Source organism: Ursus arctos, unplaced genomic scaffold, assembly GCF_023065955.2.
Source record: "Ursus arctos isolate Adak ecotype North America unplaced genomic scaffold, UrsArc2.0 scaffold_10, whole genome shotgun sequence".
NCBI lineage: Eukaryota > Metazoa > Chordata > Mammalia > Carnivora > Ursidae > Ursus > Ursus arctos.
This window is the reverse complement of record NW_026622764.1, coordinates 43,506,468-43,531,579: the sequence shown is the minus strand read 5'-3', so window position 1 is coordinate 43,531,579 and position 25,112 is coordinate 43,506,468. Positions and strand designations below refer to the sequence as shown.

At 35.7% G+C, this 25,112-nt stretch overlaps 1 protein-coding gene across 3 annotated transcripts in view; it reads right to left on the bottom strand.

Annotated features, from left to right (window-relative positions):
• Positions 1 to 25,112, bottom strand: part of DIAPH3 (diaphanous related formin 3) — a 474,831-nt gene that overhangs the window by 291,573 nt on the left and 158,146 nt on the right. For all 3 annotated transcript variants that reach the window (XR_008957915.1, XR_008957918.1, XM_057308188.1), the window contains 8 exons: positions 23,527 to 23,637; positions 23,130 to 23,248; positions 22,162 to 22,278; positions 18,093 to 18,211; positions 15,348 to 15,412; positions 9,618 to 9,722; positions 6,112 to 6,420; positions 5,229 to 5,343 (listed from right to left, as the gene is read on the bottom strand). Coding sequence is in view for 1 of the 3 variants with exons in the window: in XM_057308188.1 (XP_057164171.1) it covers positions 5,229 to 5,343; positions 6,112 to 6,420; positions 9,618 to 9,722; positions 15,348 to 15,412; positions 18,093 to 18,211; positions 22,162 to 22,278; positions 23,130 to 23,248; positions 23,527 to 23,637 (1,060 nt within the window). In the remaining 2 variants the exon portion in view is untranslated. The remainder of the gene's footprint in view (positions 1 to 5,228; positions 5,344 to 6,111; positions 6,421 to 9,617; positions 9,723 to 15,347; positions 15,413 to 18,092; positions 18,212 to 22,161; positions 22,279 to 23,129; positions 23,249 to 23,526; positions 23,638 to 25,112) is intronic.

Below are 25,112 nucleotides of genomic sequence, written 5' to 3'. Positions count from 1 at the left end.
CTTTAAAACTCCAGTCGCAGCCTGCCAAAGATATGCTGTATAACTAAGCATGTAACTAGAGCATTCTGGGACTTGAAAGTTGCCTGTGGCTCCAGGCTAAATAAACCCACTCTCTTTAGCCTTTTTCTCTAAGTGCTATTTCTTTAAAGCTTTCAGAATACGTTTCTGTTTCTTTGGCAACCCAACACAAAATACAAATAATTGGTAACAATGAGATACTTTCTAATGGTGAAGCAAGACATTCCTGACCTATCCTATCATTTCTTTAAGTCCTTAGTTATTATCAGATTCAGACAAGAACCAAAGGATAAATCCCTAAGGAAATATTTCATTCTTCATGGACTTCCTCCTCAATCTTTCCAAATTAGTGTTTGTCAAATGTCTCTTCAGAAAACTTTAAGATATGTTGCATTCATCTTGGCATCACCTCTTTATTAACACACATTCCGGAAAAAAACACTCTGTTATAAATTATATTATTCCTCTTAATGTAGGCTTGTGAGGTAGTTTAGGATTTTTTTTTATACACTTTTGTTCATACAGAGGAATAAATTGTGTTTCAAATACAAAGCAACATCCTGAACACAGCCAAGTCCCTGGGATAATCCATTGTTTATCACTCCCTACCCCAATACTTTGTCCACTGAACTATGATGTCAGAAATCTAAGCTTGATTTGTTTTTAAGTGCATAATCCATTAACTGTTTCCATATGCCATAACTGTTCAGTTGAGAAATTATTTATAAACCAGTTTATTGGCCCTATCTGGCAAATAGGATGCACCTGTTATAAAATGTGATTACTTCAGAAAGCTAACAATTGTGGAATCACATTTTTACAATAAATCAGTCTAAGTGAATTAGACTATTCACGTACTTTCAGAAAGCCCTTTAATCCCTATTAAGCGAACAGTTTGTGAATAATGAAAGTAATTAATATTAATTTTAGTTGATATATCCAACACCAATAACCTGTTAATATACTTGAATCCATTTTCCAACAGCCTGTAAAAATTAGCCAACAGATGCTTCCAATCTGGTAAAAAATACGCAGGTCATTAGCATTATTTTGATGATACCAAATGTTCGATATATGAATACTGTGTTTAAATTTCAAAGAGATATATACACAATTTTCTTTTATAATCTTGTTAAATTTTAACAGGAGCCCAAGAGAGTACAACATGGCAGTCCTTTCTGAATCAAAATCAACATTTGTCATTCCATTCCTCGTTCTTATGCTTCAACTTGACGGAGAACTTGACAGTTTCACGGAGATTGTGAAAGCAACACATGAATGGGCACATGTCTGCCCTTCTCTCTACAGTGTCCCCAGTGCCAAACACAAGGCCTAGGATACAACATATAGCCAATAAATATTTGCTGACTTGAACCGTGGTAGCCAAATATAGGAAAGAGAACAGGTTGGAGCAATGGATGAGAAAGAATGAAAAAAAGAAAAATATGAGGGAAAATGCCTACATGTTATTTTCAGAAGAATTTAAAATATGGAAAGTTAAGATAGAACTCAAAAATTTAGGACTGAGAAAGGCAAGGAAACCAAAGTGATACCTGAGAGCAAAATAAGGTATGAAAGAAAATGTGATACAACTGCATCAGGGAAACATGTTGATTTCAGAGGAAAAGGCTGAAAGAGTTTCCTGTACTCCTCAAGATAGGGCACAGGCACTTTCCTATTAAAGCAATGTTACAAACATCACAGGGAGGTTAGTTTAAAAGACAACATTATTAAAATCTAATGGGGGGGGGCATATAATAAAGAACAACCCAAATCAAGTGGAAACGTCCAAGCTCATACCTAGAATATCTTGTTATGTCTACCAGAGCATGGGCCAGGGTGGTATTCTGGGGAGTTAGCATTGCTGTGCAGAAGAAAAATCTCAGCAGAGATGTGGTCCTGATTAGGCAAGGTAACGTGAAGACCACTCCCTGAGTGGTCCACCACAGGGGCTCTACGGGTACTATTGGGCCACCATAAGGCCCTCCTCCTTTTCCAACTTTCAGGGTATAAGACCACTAAAACCCAGTCATCTTAACCTGAAAGTTTGTAAAACCCAAAGCAGTGTCTTCAGTGAGAAAAAATAATAATTAGTAAAAAAATAAAAAATAAAAAAAAAAATAAAGGAGAGAGTATGTGATTAGAACAGATAGAGAGTAAATGATCGAATTCAGTTCCTTTTTTTTCTTTCTACCGGTTTCAAATGTTTAGGGAGCACAACTGATTGGCATTTACCATTGTAAATTCCTGGGATGGAACTGCTACCTTTGTAATCAGAGAAATAGCTCTGGGTTTTTTAACAAATTTATACCCCACTTCTCCCATTTCCCCTACCCACGCCTCTGGCAACCACCAATCTATTCTCCGTATCATAAGCTTAGTTCGCTTTTATTGTTTGTTGTTTTGAGTTTCTACTAAAAGAGAAGTCATACAGTATTTGTCTTTCTCTGTCTGACTTATTTTCAATTAGCATAACGCCCTCAAGGTCCATCCATGTTGTCACAAAATGCCCTGGTTCTTCAACAAAAGAATTACTGCAACGAAAAACAGATAGGCTAGTTCTCTAAAAACCCTGTAGAGTCTCCAATGATGAGAATGCTGAGTCCTTCCCTGTTAAGCTGTGATGCAAACCAATGATGAAAATCAACCAGGAGGCAATGCCTCTACCTTCCTCTGCTAGCTGGGGGGCAGAGAGCAACTGTAGGGGCCACCTTGGACTGAATAATAAGTGACTAGGTGTATTTTTGAATTCTGCAGAAATCACAAAATTGATTCAAAGTAACCTCCGGAGTCATGGGAGACAGGCAAAAAATTAAGGTATGTACCTAAAGCCTCAAGGGCCAGGCCGTGAATAAAGAGAAAGGAGAAACATATCCACACGAGCAGTCTTCGGTCTTGTCTAAGCTTTCCACATACTCTTCTCTGGCCTTCCTTCCTCGTCTTTTCTACATAATAGTTATAGGAAATCCTGCTTTTCTGAAAGCAACAATTTTGTTTTCCAATAAAATACTAAAGTACTAGTCATGCTAAAAGGCACTCTTAATTCTCCTTGAATAACGTTTTCTAGGAATTATTCTTTAAAATCCAGACAAAAAGTTGTCACCTTCTCAGCTTGTTTCCTGTTGCCACTGTGAAATGTTGGCATCGCCCAGGGTGATAACCTTGGGATCTCCCAACTTTTCTGATCACCATGGAAATATACTCCACTGTCACAGAAGAAAGAGGGTAGCATTTGAGCTGGGACCATAGAAGTCAGGGGCCTCTGCCAGCCTCTAAGTCAGATGAGAGACTCTGGGCCAAGGGGACAGCATGTCCAAAGGCAGAGAAGCATGGAAATACAGAACACTCAGAAAGAGATCATCCTTCCCTCACCTTACTCTTTATAACCGATATTTGAGTCAGCAAATACATTGTGTTTTTTTTTTCTTCAACCTTGAATCTCAAGGCTAAAGTTAGATGACTTAAGAATTTTTTAAAGGTCCAATTATTTCATTTAGGGCTAGCACTACAGCTAAATTAAAGACATGCTAACAAGTTTCCCTTTTGAGGCTCATTAATTAAGAAAGTAATCAGAGTAAAGAGGAAAAAAAAAAAAGAGTGTAGCTGGATGGCAATATTACTTAAATAGCTTTAAGGTACCACCATTTGTACCTACTAGGAAAGCAAAGGGAAAACTAATCAATTCCAGATTATGACATCTGAAATTCTGAAGTGTTTTACATGTAAATACACATTTTAACTGCCATATATTTTCCTTGATTGCCTGAAGAGTGCACTAATCTTATTCAAAGAAAATCTTCATTCTCCATAATCAAAAGGTAAAATTAAGATCTGCTTACTTCACAAGTTTTCCTGGGATAAGCTTGCTGAGAAGATTCCTACTGTTTTCAAAGATCAAAATGCATCAGTTTTATTGTTTTGGTCAAGAACAATGCCCAAAAATATCTGCTGAAGGCTTTGGGTTTATCCCAAATTCTGGAAAACCACCTTAATTTACAATTACATTTTAGAGTTTCTAACTTACAATTACTTTTTAGAAAGAGATTCTAATTTACAATTATATTTTATAAGCATTTCAAAGGAATATCTTCCAATATCCTTTCACTGCCGTGGTTGTCAAGTTAAATCAGATACATAGCACAGTGCCTAACACATGGTATCTTTTTTTTTTTGAGAGCACAAATGGGGTGATGGAGTGGCAGAGACGGAGGGAGAAGCAGGGAGCCCAACGACATGGGGCTCAATCCCAGGACCCCAAAATCATGACCTGAGCCAAAGGCAGACACTTAACAGACTGAGCCACCCATGTGCCCCCATAGTAGGTATTTTAAGAAGTTAATTCCTCCTCTCTACAGCAAGCCTCCCATCTCCAGCTGGAGTACAATCTCTGTTCTCCAGCTCTCTGTCCTCAAAGAGCCCAGGGTCATAAGTGGCATAGTCTATGGTGAAAAGTTTCCTTTTTGAAAATTAAAAGGTAATCACGGATCTAAGTGTCTTGTAATATAGGCCTAAAATGTAAGCATTACATAACTTAAAAATCAGCTTAATAGCTTAAGTGGATAAGCTCGGAAACATGTGTAGTGGAAACCCAATTTTCAGACAAGAATAATGTTTGAGTTATTTAAAAACAAAACAAAAATCACACCAAACAAGTAAAAGCTACCGCAAAAAAAATTTGGAAATGAATGCTCTTACTTTTAATGAAAAGATCATATAACCTACTCATATACTCCTATTTTAAGCTCACTTTCAAAGTATTCTATAAATTTGGTATTTCTATCCCATGTGACTCATACTAATTATTGTGACAGTCACTCTAATATTAAAGGGAGGTAAAATTCTGACTAGAAGAAGGCTCACATTTTGTTTTTCTATGTCCCACTGACTAAAAGGAATTCTCATGCCAAATTTCTCTGGGAAAGCATCCTCCTTTTCAAAAGTCCAATTTAGAACATCTTCAAAAAAGATATTATACTAAAAATTGGAGAAAGTTCTGTATTAACCATTTGCATTTTAAAGATTGTTCATGAGATAATCCAAATAACAAAATTTGTATTTTAAACATTTCTTTTCATTAGATAATTTATTTAACCATTAGTGAAACAAAAATATCATGTCTAGGACTCTTAAAATACTGCTCTCAAGAAGTTAATGTATAAAAATTGGCAGCGTTAATGTACTAAAATGAATAAGCACGATGTTCAACCTACCTTTTTGTTGGCAACAAAACGTATTCTCAAGTTTACAAAGCAAATCCACATTTTCATACTTATTTTCATTTGCTTTTATCCAGAAACAGTTTTCAGTCATTTCGTGAGGTCTGATCTGCAATCAGAGAGATGGATTCATAAATAGTTCGGTGTTTCATCTGTCCCAATGCAATCGCTATGTTCAGACCCAGGGTCCCCTAGCTGCCAGCAGATGTTTATGAAGTAATCCCTGTAATATTTTTCCCCAAAGTGTGTTCAATACAATCCAAGTTCCCCAGGAAGCTAAGGTTTTATTAAGGGAGGGAAAAAAAAATGTTCCACTATCACATAGTTGAGGGTTTGGAGAAGAGTGAAATAAAATTTGTTTCTTCTTAATTATACCTCTCAGAGTCTTTAATAATGCTCGTGTGCACTGCAACAATTCAAGTTCAGGATACATTACACACCCCCCACCCAAGGTTGTGTGACCATGAAACCATCTTTCTGCAGGATTCAGAATTTCTGTGTCCTGACTAAATATCAACTTCCAAAAACTAGTCTTAGTTTTCCCAATGGCTACCAACATAGAAAATTTCTGAAGAACACTAACGTTCTTTGTACTTTTGAGAAACACTTCATATAGGGTTCAATGATGATAATGCCGGGTTACCAATTTAATGACTAATCAAATCCCATTTAACAATTATTGACTCTCATCAAATTTCTAAACCAGAAGGTCTTAGTCGAGAGAAAAGGGCTTTGTCTCAACACTTTTATTGAATTCACATAATGCCTGTCTATTTACTGTGATTAGGATTTCCAATAGAAATTAAATATAAGTAAATATAAAATTAAATTTTAATGTAAGTGATAGTATGTTTTCTTCCATTTAGTTCTGTTTTACCTTTAACCAATTCAATCTTCTCATGCTGGTTTCAGGTTTAAATTCTTTTTTGGGTTTTAACCCAAATGGTAGGGTTGGTGGAGGAGGCGAGTTTCGCCCGTTGAGAAATCCCAGGGGAGGCGGTGGAGGCACAGAACCACCAAAGGGCAGTGGCATTCCTGGAAGTGGAGGAGGGGGTGGAGGAGGGGGTGGAGGCGGCACGCCCCCGCAAGAGGGCAGTGGTGGGGGAGGAGCCAGTCCTGGGGGGCCAGTTCCATTTTCTTTGAACAGCGGCAAAGCGTTATTTGTACCAGCGGGCAAGGCACCAAACTAGAGGAGAAGAGGAAAAAAGACATGACTAAAAACATCTACGACACATGTAAAAGTACACTTTCCTCAAAAATTATTACTTTAAATCAAAGATAATTCAGTATCAGCAATTTTACATGGGTTAGCCAAAAGAACAAAATTCCAACCAAGTTGGTTTTTTCCCCCAATTAAAGAATTTCGCTTTTGTCTTCATAAAAGTGTAATTGTGTGAAATATTATTTCCTATTTTGGTAGTTATGCCATCCAAGTGGAGATGTCCAGGAAGGATATGGGTGTATGGGTCTAGACGTTTTGAAAATCAGCAGTTTCTAGGTGAGAGTTCAAGTTATGAGAGTTGGTCAGTTCACTCAGTATGTACAGAGCATATAGCATAAGGAAAAGTCTATGTACAGAATTCTCTGGAATACTAGCATTTAAATGAGAAGCTAAACAATAAGAAGATCAAGACAGACTTAAATAGTATTGTCAGATCATGTACTTTACCTTGAGAGAAAAAAAATCTGAAATTCATAAGTAGGACCTGCAGGGACACGTCATGATCCTTGTGAACTGGCCTTTCAAGTGGCTTTCACACACAATTCCACTAGCGGTCAACCTCACAGTGACTTCAGGGCCCCGGCACATGCTATTCCCTCTGCCTGGAACTCGAGTCTCAGCACATGGATCAATTAATTCCTGCTGATCCTTTCAGTCTTAGCCAGCATGTCCTTTCCTCAGGAAAGCCTCATCTGACCACTCCTTCTACACTGATGGCACTTTGTGCTCCTCTTTGATTGCACTTATCAAAGTGTTAAATACTTAAGGAATCATTAGCATTCATCTCTTTGATAGATTATAAGCTCCATGAGGGAAGTGACTAAGTCTGTAGAATTTAGGACTCTTTCTCCAGCACTTAAAGTTGCAACTGGCAAATGACAGCCATTGAAGAAATATATGTAGGATGAATGAATTAAAGATAAGAGAAAAGCAGACAAATACAGATTCATGAATCACAAGTGAAGGAAGGGGTGCTATTCTACAGGGTCCAACGTCACAGAGAAGCAATGCAAAATCAGGAGTGAAAAAGAGCCAAGTATGTCCACTGGTCACTTTTGTCCTTTTGTTTCTATGGCTTGGTAAGAATAAATGCATTTTAATTATTATAAAGAAGATGAGATTTGATAATTGTGATATGATTATTTTCCTGTAATTACTTCAATTCTGAGATACACACACACACACTACACCTTGCAAATGGTGGCATTTAATAAATGTTAATAAATCAAGTTTCATGGCACGATTATGGAAAACATGTATAAAAGCCTGAAACCGACATCTGAGATCAGCACAAAGAAAAAATGTTATAAAAGAACTTAAAACCACAAATCAAAGAACATATCTGAATGAAAACATTAACTATAAAGTAGAATCAATTCAGCGTTACGCTGCATTGCTGTTAACATGGATAGTACTGCCCTCTGAATGTAAAGGAAGTATGAATGTTATATTCACACTCAATATGAATTTTATAATTAACTATCAATGTCTTAAAGATATGGTTGGATTTCTGCTCTATACTAGCTCATTTGATAGAGTATGGTTGACTTAAATATATCCTTCATGAGGTCAGATTACCCTGTGATTAACTTGCTCACCATTATATCCCCAGCACCTGACACTACTTGGTTGTTAAGTGAATAAAGGAATAAAATCACAGATAACAGAATATATTTAATTCATACCCTTCATAATCATTGTGGCTTTGATCAAAGAGAAGGATCTTAAGACAAGTGAATAGATTTCATGAGAAACACACACCAATCCATTAAAAAAATTTTTTTTTTTCCTGTTGTTCTTCAAAAATTAACGTGGTGGCCGATACCAAGACTCTAATTCCAGGCTTGCTTCTGAAGTACAAAAATAGTCATCCTTGTCCACATTTTTAAATAACATAGGAGATTCCTGGATTTAATCTCAGTTTTAAAACAAATTCATTCCCATATTTATATAAAACACATGAGGCAATAATATATCCAAAGTTGGTGATTTTTTTTTAATCAACAGGAATTCTTTAGATTGGATTTACAAGCAATCCTTCAACCAGAAGAAATTAAAAAGAAAGTTTTTTAAAATTTATATTAGCCCAGACCAAGAGAAACTGGACGTAAATATCTCAGCCACTGTCTATAATTCAATCCGAAATATAAAACACAATCAAATGTTTCTTGTAGTGGGAGAGACAAGGAGCCACACAGGAAAGATGAAAAGTTTCAATAAATTGTACTTCCTTCTTGCACACTAAAGATAGATCAGTGAGAGTCATTTTCTTACAGAAAAGAGCCTTTTTTTCCCTAAAATGGAACACTTAACAGATAGCTCTCTCTTTGGGTATCTTCTTACAGCCTCTGTAGCAAAACTATCCACTAAGTATTTAAAAGAAAACAAAATAGCCAATAATATAGGAAATAGTACACCAATACAGGAAATGGTACATCAGAGACTATTTCGACATAACCATAAATCAGGATGAAAGAAAATGAGCAAAAACTATACTTATTGCTCATCATCCTATATGTAAATCTGCATGAAGAAATTTAGCTATGCATATTCTACCGCCTTGCTGTCATTTTACAACGCGCAGATGATATATTTCTCGCTATCTAAATGTTTTATGTGTCGAGGGTGTATGTGAGCTATCTGCTCCATAATCCAGATTTGCTCTCTTTTTTGTCCTGTTTTAAATCTGTTTACTTTTGGAAATTGAAAAATTATCAGAAAATGTTCTCATTCAGCTAGAGGTTATCTTTCACCACAAGGTACCCATAGGCTGAAGGTTTTGAAAAATAAATAGCTCGAGCAATAATTTCCTGTAGTGGGATAAAGATCAGTGATGAATGACAAATCTAAGAGTAAAAGACTTCCTTACCCTTTATGATTACATATGAAACATGTGACATTAAGAACAAAACCCAAATGAAACATAAGGAAGCAGACTAATTAGTAAAAGTTTAGACATTCTTAAAAATGCAAACGGAAAAAAAAAGTGGCAAAGTCATTTTTTTTTAGTTTACAGAACAGAAATACATATAAACAATACTATGAAAACATACTAGTGAAATTTAAGTTTAAACATTTAGAGCTATGAAGATATGACATGACCTTTGCTTCCCTGGTAAGCTTTCAATACCCAAATTCAATCCAGGAAGATGGTATTTTACCTGTGACTTAAAAGCTTGTAACTCTGCTTGAAGTTCATTAATCTTTGCTTCCTTTTTCTGCAATTGGGCCTGAGTTTCTTGGTGGTCGGTAAACTCTTTTTCAAACTGCAAAGAAAAAAAAAAAAAAAACAATAACAAAAAGCCAGGAGACAGAAAGATGGCATTGAAAAGCACTATTTTTCATAGAGAAACATGACTCTAATGATCTGTCAGTAGAACACAAACTTTTTATGAAAGGAATGGCAGATTTTGCTAAGTCACCCAAAGCCTCTTTCTAGGTCCCTCCAGGTCCCACCAAAAATCATTCAATTTGCAAGGGAGCAGACAAAGCCAGAGATGGAGTCTGTGACCTTCTCCTCTCGGCAGAGCAAAGTGGCCCACAGGTATCTTCAACACTGACATTTTTCTTAAAAGTCCCTAAATATCATTGCAACTTTGTGTACAATAATAAAGAGCAAAGCATTGCACTGAGCTCCGTGACCCCTATCTGCAAAAACTTCTACTTAAAATTTATGGGAAGTTTATCAATAAGAATTTAAAGAATGCCATTTTAATATTTTTTATTAGTAAATGACTCCATTTTGTAAATGTGTTACTTTTTGTAACATCATCGTGAGAGTTATGGGCCCTGATGTAGGCTCTAACCTTCAACAATAATTTAAGAGAATAAAATCTGTGTTATCATTAATCTTTGGGAGATTAATGGTAAATTAATCTTTCAAACATCCTGGTGCAATACCTTGTGGGAGGAAGGCAAACAGTAAAATTTGGTGATCCAATGAGTTTTCTAATTTATATAGCCCCTCATCACAAATTCCCATCTTGCATTCAAATATCTTCACCCTGCCATCAATGTGACTGAAAACCTCTCCTAGCAGAGGTGAATTTCAATAGGGTACTGTCTCACAATCAATAACATTTGACTCTTTTTAAAAAGAAAAAGTCAAAAAAATACACAACTGCTGCCCAAATAAAGCCTTCAGACTTTAAAATATAGTCAAACCTCAATTAAGGAAAAAACAATAATATAAAACTCAACAGTTGAGAAAAGACACTTAAAAATTTATGAATCTTATTTTGTCCCTAACTCAAAGAGGTGGTTAACTAGTCCCTCATCATACAGCAAGTAAGTGAAGATGTAAGATTAAAAGCCAGATTATGTCTTCCAACCCTGAGTTTAGATGAAAACACACCACCTTCCTACAACTTACATTTAGGTAATCTTTTTTTAGGTAATGTTTTATAGTCTATTTGTTTTTTTAAGACAGATTTTATTTTTTAGAACCACTTTAGGTTTACAGCAAAATTAAGCAAGAGTTCCCAAAGATTTTTCATATGCCCACCCACCCAATAGGTGTTGCCTCCCCCATGATTTAGTGTAAGCAAATTTGCCCCATGTTCATTCTCTGTGCCCCAATGTATTCCATTACAACACACTGTTCTGGTTCTCCTACTAACTCCTTGACTGTTCCTACCAATTCTTCTATAGTTCCTATTCCTCAGTCCCACTCTCTAACATTTCCATGTTAGAGGACTCTTCCTTCACCCTCTGTTGGTCTCACTTCTCATGACTGGTAGAATGGTATCCTCCATACCCATATGCTTCAATCCCCATTCATACACTGATGGCGTCCAAATCCCTGTCACCAGCTCAGCTTCTCATCTGAATTCCACACACAGCTAATCAGCCCATAAATGTATTTTCAAATGCTCAATGAACATTTGTCAAGGCAAAAAACAACAAAACCAGTATTTTTAAAACCAGTATTATCTTCCCCTCTACAAACTTCTTTGAATGTTGCTATTCTTTCTAAAGGATGGCTCAAGAAACATGACTCCTTTTGCTTAAACTTTCAGTGGCTACATTTAAAGGCTACATTCATTAACCTAATATCTAGGAAACTCCTGGGACTTGGCCCCAAACTACCTATTTCCCGTTATACAGTAAGTAAGAGCATGCGTCTGATGTGTTCCTCAAAGTGGTAGGTGTTGAAGATACAGAGTTGAATAGAATACGGTCACTGCTTTTAGTAAGTGTAGTGTCTGGTGGCAAAGTAAAAGCAAACTAATAACCCAAAACTATGAAAATTGCCAGCAATAGAGCAATAGACTGCAGGCATGGAGTGATTCCTGGAGGAATGATGCCTGAGCCCACGTTTAAAGAACTTGAGTAGTTAGCTGAGAAGGGCAGCTAGCACTTCAAAGAGAGGGTCTAGCACAGTGCATAAATGACAAGCAACCACGTGTCAGGGCCATAAAAGGAGGGAGGAAGAGAAATTGCAAGGGATGAAGTCATAGATGTAGACAGGAAAGAAACTGTTCAAAGGAATTTTACAATAAGCCAAAAAGTTTTCTCTTTTGCCTGAAAACCATGGAGAGCTATTAAGAGTACTTACAATAAGAAAGTAACATGACCAAATCCGCACTTTGGAAAACCCAACTTGCAGCACGGTGGAAGGTGGACTGAAAGAGAAACACTGGAGGCATGAAAACGAGTTTAGATGCTACTGCAGTTATCCAAGAAAGAACTGAAGGCCTGTCTGAACAAAGGGAGAAGACAGAGGAATGGGGGGGGCGGGGGGGGAGGAGGTAGTACTTTTTTTTTTTTTTTAAACAGAATTCAAAAAATAAATGTACAACTGAATGTAGGAAATGAATGAGGTAAGCATATCTAAGATGACTATGGTGTTCTATTGGTTTGCAAGCTGGAAACTAAATATTAGGTTTTTAGGGGGAAAATAAGGATATAAAATGCATGGAGGGAAAGCATTTTTTTTTGAAGATTATTTGGGGGGGAGGGGCAGAGAGAGAGAGAATCTCAAGCAGACTCCCCGCTAAGAGTAGAGCCCGACAACATAGAGTTAGCTGTCCCGACTCATGAGATCATGACCTGAGCAGAAATCACAGAGTCGGATGCTTAAGTGACTAAGCCACCCAGGTGCTCCTGAAAGGGCATTTTTAGGGAAAAGAAAAATGAATTTGGTTTCAGAAATATTAACCTTGAGATGCCTCTAGGAAATTCACAATAAATTTCCATATACCTCCTTCTTGGCTATCTCAGCTTGTTGCCTCACATTAGCTCTCACTTCCTTGGGTAAGACTCCCTTGACCACCCAAGACTAGATGAGGAATCCTTTCTATAGGGTTACACACGGCACAGGGTTTAACGACCATAACAGTTATTACACTGTAATATAAACATATCAAAATGCACTATCACACACCTCAGTAACACTCACCAACCTGGGAGCTTATTAATAGTGAGAACCTATTTTATTCATCACCTTTCCAAAGCCTTACATTTGTAACTAAACTCAATAAATATTTCTTGAATGAACAGATGGAGCCAATTCCTGTCAGATCTCCCTTTATATGTTGTAAATAAATATGTCAATATCATATATTAAAGTTCCTCAATCTCTCAGCATGAAAAACCTTTGAGAGGTCATGTTCTCTATTCTCCATTTTATGACTGCTCAATGTTTACTGCTGCTTAGCAAGAAGTAAAAAATTAAATTCTTGAGAGTAAAAATGGAAGTCTTTTTCACAACATCAAGATGTACACTATCCTATCTCATATGGCTTAGAATAAGATTTGGAAGGAAAAAGGATTATTTACTGGAACAAAGATAAAACCACCAAAATAACCAGAGTCATAATTAGTAAACTCTAAAAGAATTTATTAAATTAACTTGGCCTTAAAGTATCTCTATTACTTAACAAAGAGAAATTTCTACATCCTTCCCTATTAAAAGGATCAGACAAAATATAAACTTTGCTTTAGCATTTTTATAATATCTATAGTCAAATCACAGTAGCCTTAGGGATAAAATGAATCTCCATGAAAGACGTACTTTATAAAAACAGATATGATAGCCTTCTTCTCCAAAAAGAGTTACTAGAGCAATATTACACTTACAAAATTACATGCAAAAATGTCAAGAAACACAGTTAAGGCTGAGGCTCTGCTTAATTTCATTCCCTAGGGTAAATGTATTAGTGCATCTGTACAAGAAGGTTGATAATTCAATATTCTCTATGTACTTTCTGACATTTCTGGTCTTCATTTTTCAAATTTATGCACCAAAATAAAGAATGTGTCTTGCAACTATGATAGCTTCCTGCCTAAAGCAAAGTATTTACATGTGTCCTTATAAAGCTATCGGAAAGAAGTTCTTGCTGATATATACAAAATGGTATGGCAATAGAAATCTTTTACGGAGCAAACAGTATTTTCTGAATATACCTAAGACATATAACTTCTGACTAAAAGGAGACAAGTAACCTTGAACAAGGTCTTTCTTCTACTTATACTTAAACTTTACAATTTTAAAACAATATGTTGAGAAGAGTATCATGTTTAACAACACTCATATATGCCATATACCTAAAAATGATTATAAAAGCAAATTTATACTATCTGAGATGCATCCAAATCAAGTACTTGAAAGTTTGCTACTACTTTTCTCATGAAGAGTTAGCTTCGGATACAAAGTCAGGGTGAGAGGTCACCCTACAATACGATCACCTATCAACTGTAACACATGACACTTAAAGGATCCATTAATTTGTTTCCTACGTTACTACAGGGCAATGATAGTATCATATTCATAGCTATAATCCTAGTCTGCAGCCAGAGGCCCAGAAGTTAATAATCTCTCAAGTGGTGAGCCTCGGGACTTCTTATACAGAACATTTACAATGTTTTTCATAAATTACCAGTAACTTATGAAAGACTGTCTATCATTTATAAGCTACATTATCTTAAAACCTTATAAAAATGTACAATACTCTCAAGATTCATCTAGGTCCAGATAGATAAAAAATGTCGCCTCTCGGGCATGGTACCAAGCACACAGTAAAGGTTCATTTAGTGTATGTTCATTCAGGTGCTGTGGTAGTAATTATTGTTTATTCCTCCGGTGTGAGAAGCCAGCTACAAGAATTTAAGTCAGAGTGACTACTTAAAATGTGAAGAACGGCAATGTAAATTTTTCAAAACAGAGAAAAAGTCTAACAGGTACATGCTGAGCAGAGATGAAACCACAGAACACCACTTTAAGGAAAAGCAGGGAATGGCTGGATGGTCAGCGATACTACTGGGCTAAAACAAACGTAAACTGGTAATATCGTATACTTCTGACCTATAAAAATGACAGTTTTATATGTTCAACTAGTTCTAAGGAAGCAATTTTACTCAAAACAAAAATTAACCTTTCTTTTAAAACTTTTAGATATAATTTCAGTCTTCAGGGCCTAAGTTGTTACAGGAGTTCTTGAGAAATACTCAAGAATTTATTCATTCACACATTTTTTTTTTCTTTTTCTTTTTTTAAGTTCTGAAGGCCAGGAATTGTTCTACGTGCAGGGACAGGGAATAACAAAATCCTTCAAACAACAAATAAACAGACAAAAATCCTTCCTAAAGTTTACTCTAGAGGTAGAAAGAGACAATACATTCATGGACACACAGGTAAATACATACACCATGTGGCATGTCAGATAATGAATATAACAGAAGAAAACCTAACACGGAGAGAGCCAGGGTTGGGAGTGGAGAGTTAAAATTTTTAAATATTAATAGCCTAGGAAATCCTCCTCTAGCATGGCATTTGTGCTGCCAGAAGGAGGTAAAGAGGAGAGTGGGAACCCCAAGCAAAATCCTTGAGGCAGAAGCAAGCCTCAGGTGACTCCTCACGTAGTCTTGCAAAGTTAGTCAAAATTACTTACTTTCTTGTGAAGTTCCGATGCTTTCTCTTCAAACTCTTCTAGTTTCGCTTGATCTATGCAAGTATCTGAAATTGCAATGACAATTTTTTTTTATTCCAGTACTTCTTTAAATCATTAGGACTTTAAAAGTTCAGAAGGCAAATCATAGAAAGGAATTAGAAAGAGTGCCAGTAATAAAATATGCAAAACGGAGAAAACGAACACTGGGATGGAGAAGGATTTTCCAAGTGTGACACCAAGGCCATAAAATATAAAGGTAAAAGACAAACCCAACTATAATTTCAAACTCGTAGACAAGAGAAGGAGAAAGTTCAAACATAACATAGAATACCAAAAGGTTTCTATCATCGATCCATAAATATTTTGAAGGAAGAAGATGATATCCAGCACAAGTTAGGAAAACGGGCAACAGTAATGAACAGAAAATTATGAACAACAAAATTAACAATTGCTAAGACATATGAATGGGTATTTCATTTTACCTAATACAAAAATATAAATTTTATTTAATGAGACCCAGCAAGGATTAAATGAGCCGTAATGCCAAGTGTTGCAGATGCCACAGAGAAACTGACTTGCCTATAGTGTAACGGAAGCATAATTAATGAACTTTGCTAACGAGTAACTAGGTAATATGTACTAAAATTTAAAATATGCATTTTCTTTCACCCAACAATTCTATGGTTAGGACCGTGCTTTTAAGCAAGAATGTTCTATTGTTAGTCAATATCTGGAAATAAATGTCCATCAATACCAGATTGATTAAATAAGCTACTATATTCACATGATGGGATACAAAGCAGAAGTGACTCATATAGATTCCCCATGATGTAGTTGATCCCTTTTTTAAATGAAAGTAATACATAAACACGGTTTAAAAAAAAACACATTACAGAAGGCTTATGATGAAAAGTAACAACAAATCACTACATTAAAAACTCATTTCCACTTCCAAACTGCGAACTCTTATTATTCAGGCAGTTACCTTCCTAACTCTAAATAAAATGTATATACTGTAATTTCTTGATTTACCTATTTAATATATTATATATAACTTCCTATTATAGAAGATGAAAATGGTGTTCCTTGTCTAATCCCATTTATTTTAATAATTTTGCTTTCTAAATTGGCTGGTTCTGGAGCACTAAATAAATACTTAAACCTCTGATCTCTGTTACGAAAACAGCATCTTCTGATTTGCACTCTAATATATGAAGTTATCTGTGCCCTACACTTTTCAATATCTCTCTACCCTAATATCTGACCCCAGGTCCTCACACTCACCTATTCATGTGAACACAGACATTCTCTTCTGTAAGTCCTCTGCACTGTGTCTATAAGTTTTTTGTAAATGTTTAAAATCAGCACATACAATGTATTTGTTATAACTATGTAAATAGGTTTCACTCATAGAGCCAAGCAGTAGTCATGGAGTCTATTTCCTTCTCAAGGGTTCAATGTCTAAACCTCTCATCTACTCAGGAAAAAGCATTCCTAATGGCCAGGTGAAATACACTTGATTTTCAGATACTATTCAAAATTGTCCCACATTTTAGTTTGCTTTGTGTTTACAGGATGTTTTTCCTCATTTCTTTGTCCCACCCACTACCAGGAACTTCTAATTGTTTCTCTCCTATGGAGAGAAATAAGCACTTTCTTTATCAGTGCCACTAACATTATCTAGTTTCCTTCTCATTTTTGCATTCCATACCTCTTTCTGGACTCAAATACCCCATGAAGAAAAAAACCACCTCACTCAAATAATGGGTATTCTTTTTTCATGTTACACCAAACTCTGACATACACATACTCCTTACACATCAGTTGTTATGTGGGAACCCACATCAATGACTATTTTGTTTTCCGTTACTTCAAAATCCATGAATTCTTTACCCATGCTGGTTTTGTATCAGGCACTGGAATTTGGAAAAGAGTGGCTTGCAGAGTCATGCAGTCTCCAAACGCTGACACATCTCATCATACGATATCAAAATAATCACCGCTGATCTCATCAGAAACAAATTTGAGTCCTGGGAAGCTGTCAAGCCAACAGCAGCAGATGCAAGCTTTCCAAAACTCAAATTTTTACTTGAAAGCTTGAATTTGATCATTGGTAACAAATTCTATCAGTCGTTGTCCCTGACATCATAGACCTGCTTCATTTCATTTTTAAAAAGAGTGTGTGCCAAAACTGTCATGCCTGGGTAACCCCAGCTTTCATGATGTTCATTCCTTCAAAGTAAAAAATCAACCAATCCAGCTTGCAATTCAAGCAAATACACAGCTATGTGATCATTGTACTTTGGGACGCAGAAGTGCTAAATGTGTAAAGACAATTCATTTTGTCTTAGGGGATGTTAACGTGCACTTGAGGGTTAGATTTTTAATAAAATAGTGTTTTTCAGTTATCAAGGACGCTCAAGTAAAACACGGCAGTTTTAATTGTTTTGTTTTAGTCAAAGCGGGGAATACAATGGCTACTAACAAGGTTTGGTGTCACTGCCTTGATTCCTAACCAAGTGCCAGCAGTTTGACCCACCACTGTTTTCCTCACTAACACAAGTATCAACACAACAGAAAAGGCAAAAGTGTAAGGTCTTAGGATTGTTAGGATCCCCTGACAGGAGGGTTTCGAGGGCCCTCAGGACTCAACAGGTCACACCATGAGAACCAATGCTGCAGCATTAACCTGCAGGATAAAGGGATAATAAAAGATTTCTGTTTAAATATTAGCGAAATACTCACCAACAAACTGACTTAAATCTAAATCTAGTCTTTTCCGGTATGTGAAGTCTGGATCCATCCCATCTCTATGCAGTACAATCTGAGATACACATTCATCAATTAATTTGAAGTATTGTTGCCTAAAACCGAGAAGAATAAATGTACACCCAATTTATTAGTGGAAATTTACATCAAAACAAAGCATTTTGCTAAGCTTGATTTCAAGTTCAGTAATTTACCTTTTGTATAGTTTCAACAACTGACATGTCAGATTTAACACAGGAGAGTAAATACAATGGTCATCACTTTCCTTCTAATGATCTTAAGACATTAAATTTTTTTTGTTTTAGTAAATATAATGCTTTAATGATGATTTGCTTACAAACGTCAGAACCTTAATTAGTTAGCAATAAAAAAGAATAAGATGAAGTGATATGTGCTTAAAAGCAGTCAATAGAGATCAACCTACCACTATACCATACTGAAATAGCTACCACTATTCATTGTATTAACACAAGCCAACACACATATTTTTCAAAAAAATTCTCTGAAAGGTTCTTAAAACTACACAGTATACTGTTTTTTAGAATGTTTGTGGAGTCCAATTAAAAACTGAACTATAAATTATATATAATACCAAATGAATATTTCTTACTCAAAAGACAACTGAAAAAATTTAGTGTAACATTTTTTGTCCAAAAATTAAAGTTTAACTAAAATCCCCCAAAAGGGATCATGTTTTCATTAGTTTTCAGTCCACTTACATTTTTAATAAGCAAAAGAATGTCCCTTAAAGCTTAAGCCAACAAATTTAAAAGAAATACCCAGCAGATTTTATTGACAAAACCAAACGCAAGTGATAGAAAGGGTGGGTGTGACCTCAATGAGGTCAGTCCTTCATCCCCAGCCGCCCCTAAGACTTATTTCTTCCCTCAGTGACTTCTGGCCCACACCGCCTCCCCAAATCTTGCTCATCGTGTATGCGACGATGCCTCTAGTCACTTGAGCTTCTCGTCCCTAGAAACCGTGACCTACTTGCCCTTCATCTACTTACCTCGCACCTAATCAATCACCCGCTGTGCGGAATAAAATCCGCAACAACACCAGCAAAGACATTCTAGGGTACATATCAAAGCAAGATAGTATTACCAATACTTTCTTCAATGTTCTAAACTTTTTTCAAAAAATTAGTCTCCCATTCCCTAATATTTTGTCTTAATATTTACAGTTAAGGTACATAAACTACACACATTTATATCTATCACATTTGAAAACTGAGATGATGCATTCATTCCTTTTTTACTCTTATTAAATGTTATCCTAGTGTTGGGTTTTTTTAAGATTTATTAATCTGAGAGAGAGAGAAAGAGAGAGAGACACCATGAGTGGGGGGAGGGGAGAAGGAGAAGCAGACTGCCCGGTGACCAGGAAGCCCGACTTAGGGCTCGATCCCAGACCCTGAGATCATGTCCTGAGCTAAAGTCAGACGCTCAACTGACTGAACCACCCAGGACCCCCATCCTCATATTGTTTTAATACAAACGAGTTTTTAATTAACAACATAGGCTATTTTGTATCCTTTCAATTGTAATTTCAGTATGTTTTCTCAACTCCACAGCTGCCAATGATAAGATCATTTACAAAGTAGCTGAAATTTCATGCAAAGCCTCTTTCAAGGCAACACTAGCAAAAAAATAAATAATGTTCTTCTGGATTCCAGAAATATAAATCTAGAGAATAATCTCCATGAGCAATATTGGTGAGTTAGTGAGTATGTCAGAGGAATATGTGAATAACCTAATTAAGGGATGAACATAAATTGTCATGACTTCACTGATACATCATTTTTGTTGGAGGAATTTTAAAATCATCTTCACTTTCTCTTTGGTATTTTTACCAAATATCAAATTATCTCCCATGAACACTCAACTAGAATATTTTGGACACGTAAGCCATTGAGTACTTATTACAGAATTGAATCTGATCTTCTACTCCACCCTCCAATTATCTTTCCGCATTTCATTTTTCTTGGGGGCAGAGCGAAAGTTCTAATTTCCCTATCCAGTAATTCTTTTAAATGGGAATATCTTGCATTCAAAAATAGTGCCATTTATAAAAACCTTTAAAAAATTATATCAATACAATCAAAGATCTCTAAAAGGTAAAATCCAGGTCCTTCTAAGTAGTGAAAACCAAAAAAAATGAAGCTAAAACCAAAAAAGCAAGATTCATAGAACTGCACACCACTGAATGAACATTTTTCTGTATGTAAATAAAAAGTTAAGTAATTTTTAAATGGATGTATGGAAACTTATGTAAGTGACCCAAATCTGACTCAATCTTATAATAAAAATATAGTCTCTATTAGAGTAAATAATAACAAATACCTATGAGAATTTGGGAACATGGGGGGAAAAAATAGACAGAACTGTCTTGATTACACCAGTCATAGGAAGAACGATGCCTTCACAGGGACCATATTTGGAACAAAGACCAAAGTCCAGGGGCTTAAAGAGTCAAGGAAAAATGCAGCATTAAGTATCAAATTAAAAATGTGATACTTGAAAAATGACCAAAATAACTAACCTTCTGTACCTCACTAATCTCACTCTGGTGATACTACAGTTTAATATTTTTCTGAGACTCTTAATTCCACTGAAGTGATAGCATTGCCTGAGCAAGTCCTAGGAGAGTTGCGTTTTTCAATCTGCTTTAAAGGTAGACACAACCGCATACGCTCTTAGAGCACAGATTAAGGGATTAGGGTAAAATGAAGGGATCAAAAGTAAGATATAGCCCCCCTGGCAGCACTAAGACACATTGAAAACTTTGAAAGCAAACAATATTCTTGAATTGTTGAAAACTCAAGCAGCATCAAACAGAGGTTGACAGAACCAACCATACAGGGATCAAGAAAACCATGAGGTTACTTTAGAGTAAATGGAAATTTAATTTTATTTTTAAAAGAATATTTGGAAAAAATATAGCAGTATAATTAGCAGCAAGGTACCTCTGATATTTAAAAATATTATTTGATCAAAATATTCATATTTTCATTAATATTTTCATCCATGTTTTAATATCTATATTAGTATTTACAAAAGGGGGAGATAAGATGAATGATCTCTACTCATCCCAAAGAACCTAAAGTTTTATTTTTTTTGACTCTTTTATTCTATTCACTTGTCAGTTATATCAGAAGCCTGAATTACACCCCCTGACATCACCCACACAGCCTGAATGAGACACACCTAGCAAATTTTTCTACATGAAATTAGAGTAAGAAAAGTCATACTACCCAAAGTCTTTGAGAATGAAATTTTAGCAGAACTAAAATAAAGGCGACGAAAATAGTTTTATATTCAAGGATCTCGGTTTCCCTCATAAAACAGTAGCAAAGTGGAAAGAGGATATAGAGAGCACTTACTGAGGAGACACCATGTGCCAGGTATTTGGCTAGGGGATCTACTCATGCTACTATAGTCCATCTTCGTAACAACCGAACAGCTTAGGTGCTAACATCTTTACACAGCTACAGATAGACAACGTACAGATGGGCTAAACAATCTATTAAGCTCAAGATGGCTAGAATATAATCAAACTTGAAACATCATTTGTCTAGTTTTTCTGATACATTAGCAACATTAAATGCAACTGTATTATCAAGGCACTTGCTAGCTACTTAAACACTGATAAAAGCAATGTTTAGTACCCTTCATGTAACTTAGAAAAAGAAACTTATCAACATTATTCCTACTACCCTAAACTCTAACCAGAAAATATTACCCTTCATATGATAAATTAGTAATTTGTTGCTAGTTCGCATTTTTATTCAGATGAAAACTTGTTACCAAGAATCTTCTGCAACTTAAAACATAACAGTAATATCATTTTACCATCACCTGTCTAAATATATGCCGAGAAGAAACTCCACATTCCATGAGTCAGTATTAAGACAGAAATAAAAATCTGGAAATTATTTGCCTGCCCAAATCAAATATCAGGTGATTTTCACAATTAATAGTATTAGTAAAAAAAAAAAAAAAAAAAAATAGAACATAGCTTCTTCTTACCTTATAAATCCTCTTACCTTATAAAATAATCATTTCGAATCAGCAAAAGATGTTGAAGAATAGAAATGAAATATCCCTCCGCTCTAGTTTCCTTAACTGAGTTCCACACCATGTTGTAAATATCATCTGCTTCAGTAAATTGATTAAGGAATACACGGATTTATTTACCTCTACACCAAACTACTGCAATAACATGGCATGGAATCTACTCTGTAAGGCTTCAAAAGATTATTATGTGCCTTAGCCTAAAATAGGCATCATGTATATTTAACATCAAGTAAAACACAGGTATCTAGGATTCAGAGTAGTGGAAAACATTTTGCAAATGACAACCTGACCTGACACTCCCTGGCTTCTCCTCCACAATCAACTCCAACCAGTTGCCTCTCTCAAGCCAAGACGTTGCTGGTGGCAAGGGTAACAGGCAGCTGGTTGTGAATACCATATTATGTTTTCAGAGTGTTTTTACCAAGAGAGTGGGTGCCAGGCATTATCCACAGTGGAGCAGCCCCAGTGGAGGACAGGAACCTGGTAGATTTCTGGAAAAGCACACAGATCTGCAAATCCACAGAGTTAACAAAGGCCCATGTGAGTGTGCCCCCAAGGTGTAGGGCAGGAGCTAACTAGCAGGCTAAGGATACCCTACTCCTAAAGCTGAAAAGCAGTAGGGGAGGGGAGGTGCCCAACATGAAAAGAAAAAACAGATAGTGTGTACACACACACATACACACACACACACACACACACACACAGAGAGGCCTAATAAAATCCATTTGTGGGTTGTAATGTTGATTTACATATACATGTACTCAGAAACACACACATTAAACTAATAAGTTTATATAAAATCAGTGATTCATAAGGGTTTGACTTTATACTGTTTATATAGAAATGGCTTCAGAAATTTAATATTTTGGGAGGTAAAGACTGGTTGGGGTTTAGCAACAATTTTTCATATTTCACTAATTTCAAAACAAAAGGATATTCAAGTTCAGCTCTAATATCTTCAAGGCGATGGGAGAACTCAAACAAATCTTCTTCCTTATGCTCATCAAACACTTTAAGTTGGATATCCAGGCCATCACTCTTCATACATTTTAAATTCTAGAGATATTAAATAGAAATGACAATGGTTTTCTTTTTAATAATGCAAAACAGTTAATGAAAAACACATAAACAATAAACTAACCAACTGACTGGATTTACAGCATTCAAACACTTAAAGTGTTAAATAATACTCACATCTTATCTATATTTCACAAATTTTTATACTCAAGCTCTTTTTCCCCACAAATTATTCTTGAAGGTAATTTATCTAAATTTCCCCCTATTCAAGTACTCCTCTGATTTAAATATTAATAAGGAGACTGCAGGGCACTTACTGGCAAGATCTCTTTCAATCCACAACGCATAAATTCATTTCTGATGTGAAGCCTGAAGTCCAAATCATCAGGAGATGTAACAAGGGCGTTGATGAGCTGCATACACGCTACCTACAAAAGATTGCGTGGGGAGACTTAGGCTCGGATTCCAACATTAAAGAAAGAGTCATAGAACTGAAATATTAAGTTTTTGTTCCAAGAATCCAACATCTTCCTTCAGAGGAGAAACTATTAAAACAATAACCTGTATGTTAATTATTTTAGTCAATTACAAATTAAACAAGAAATATTGTTTCGGTGGAGTTTTGTGTTTTGTTGTTGTTTTTTTTAATTTTCATTTGTTTGGGAATTCTTGTGGAATAGGCAAGAAAAACATTAGGCACTGGTACCATTCCATAAAAAATTCACTCTAGCCCAAAGTTAAATCTTGTCCAAAAATATCATTCCACGCACATACAACACAAAACTAAACATTCTAGTTGAAAAATTATAGATCTCTATTGGATATGTAATACTTACCTAAAATAGAACGGTAACTTGCCATTCATCAAGAGAAACCTAAAATTCCAAACGCTTCAAGGTCAGCAAATATCCTGAAACTGGTTAATGGGGTTGTTATAACCAAAAGCTATCTTACGAACACTGCACAATTAATTAGAACTAACCAGGTGATGGTTCTTACACTTTGGCAAGAATTCAAAATAAAGGGGCGCCTAGGTGGCTCAGTCATTGAGTGTCTGCCTTCGGCTCAGGGCGTGATCCCAGAGTCCTGGGATCGAGCCCCGCATCAAGCTCCTCTGCTGGGAACCTGCTTCTTCCTCTCCCACTCCCCCTGCTTGTGTTCCCTTTCTCGCTGGCTGTCTCTCTCTCTCTGTCAAATAAATAAATAAATTCTTTAAAAAAAAAAAAAGAATTCAAAATAAATATATGTCATGTTTATTCCAAAGGCATAAAGAAATTACATAGCTAATTAAATCCTTTAGTATATACCTTAACTAATGAAAGTATAAATTTCACAGTATTTTCCAGTTATTTAACACTCCAAATTTCAAGGTGGATCTATTTTTTTTTTTTTTAACCCCTGGCTGAAATCTGTCTTTCATTATCTGAAATCCCTATAATTGAAGCAAGAGATTGGAAGCAAAGGAGATGGTCTCCAGAGAAGCAAATTATTCTTTGTTGTGGATGATGATGCTATTTTTCTAAGTCTACATTCTACCAGAGTCTAACAAGAATGACTGGCTTACTGATCAATATGTTTAACCTCATGCTGTTCCCTAAATTGTCCTTTCTCCATCCCTTAAGGCAAGGTTTATATGAATTTAAAATGCCTTTTTTGTATTAAGACACCAACAGGGGTCTCAGGTCCTGCTGGTTGAAATATATCGTAATTATTGTATTTGATGTCTAAATACTAAAATCTGACCAGCATGCTTCTACTGTCAAAACGTAAGACTATTTAAACTGAAGGAAATGTGCCAGAAGATAAATAGGGAAAAGGGAAACATTTAAAATTTAAAAAAAATAAAATAAAATAAATAAACTTAAAAGGGAAGCTACCTTTCCAGTACACATTGACTCAGCTG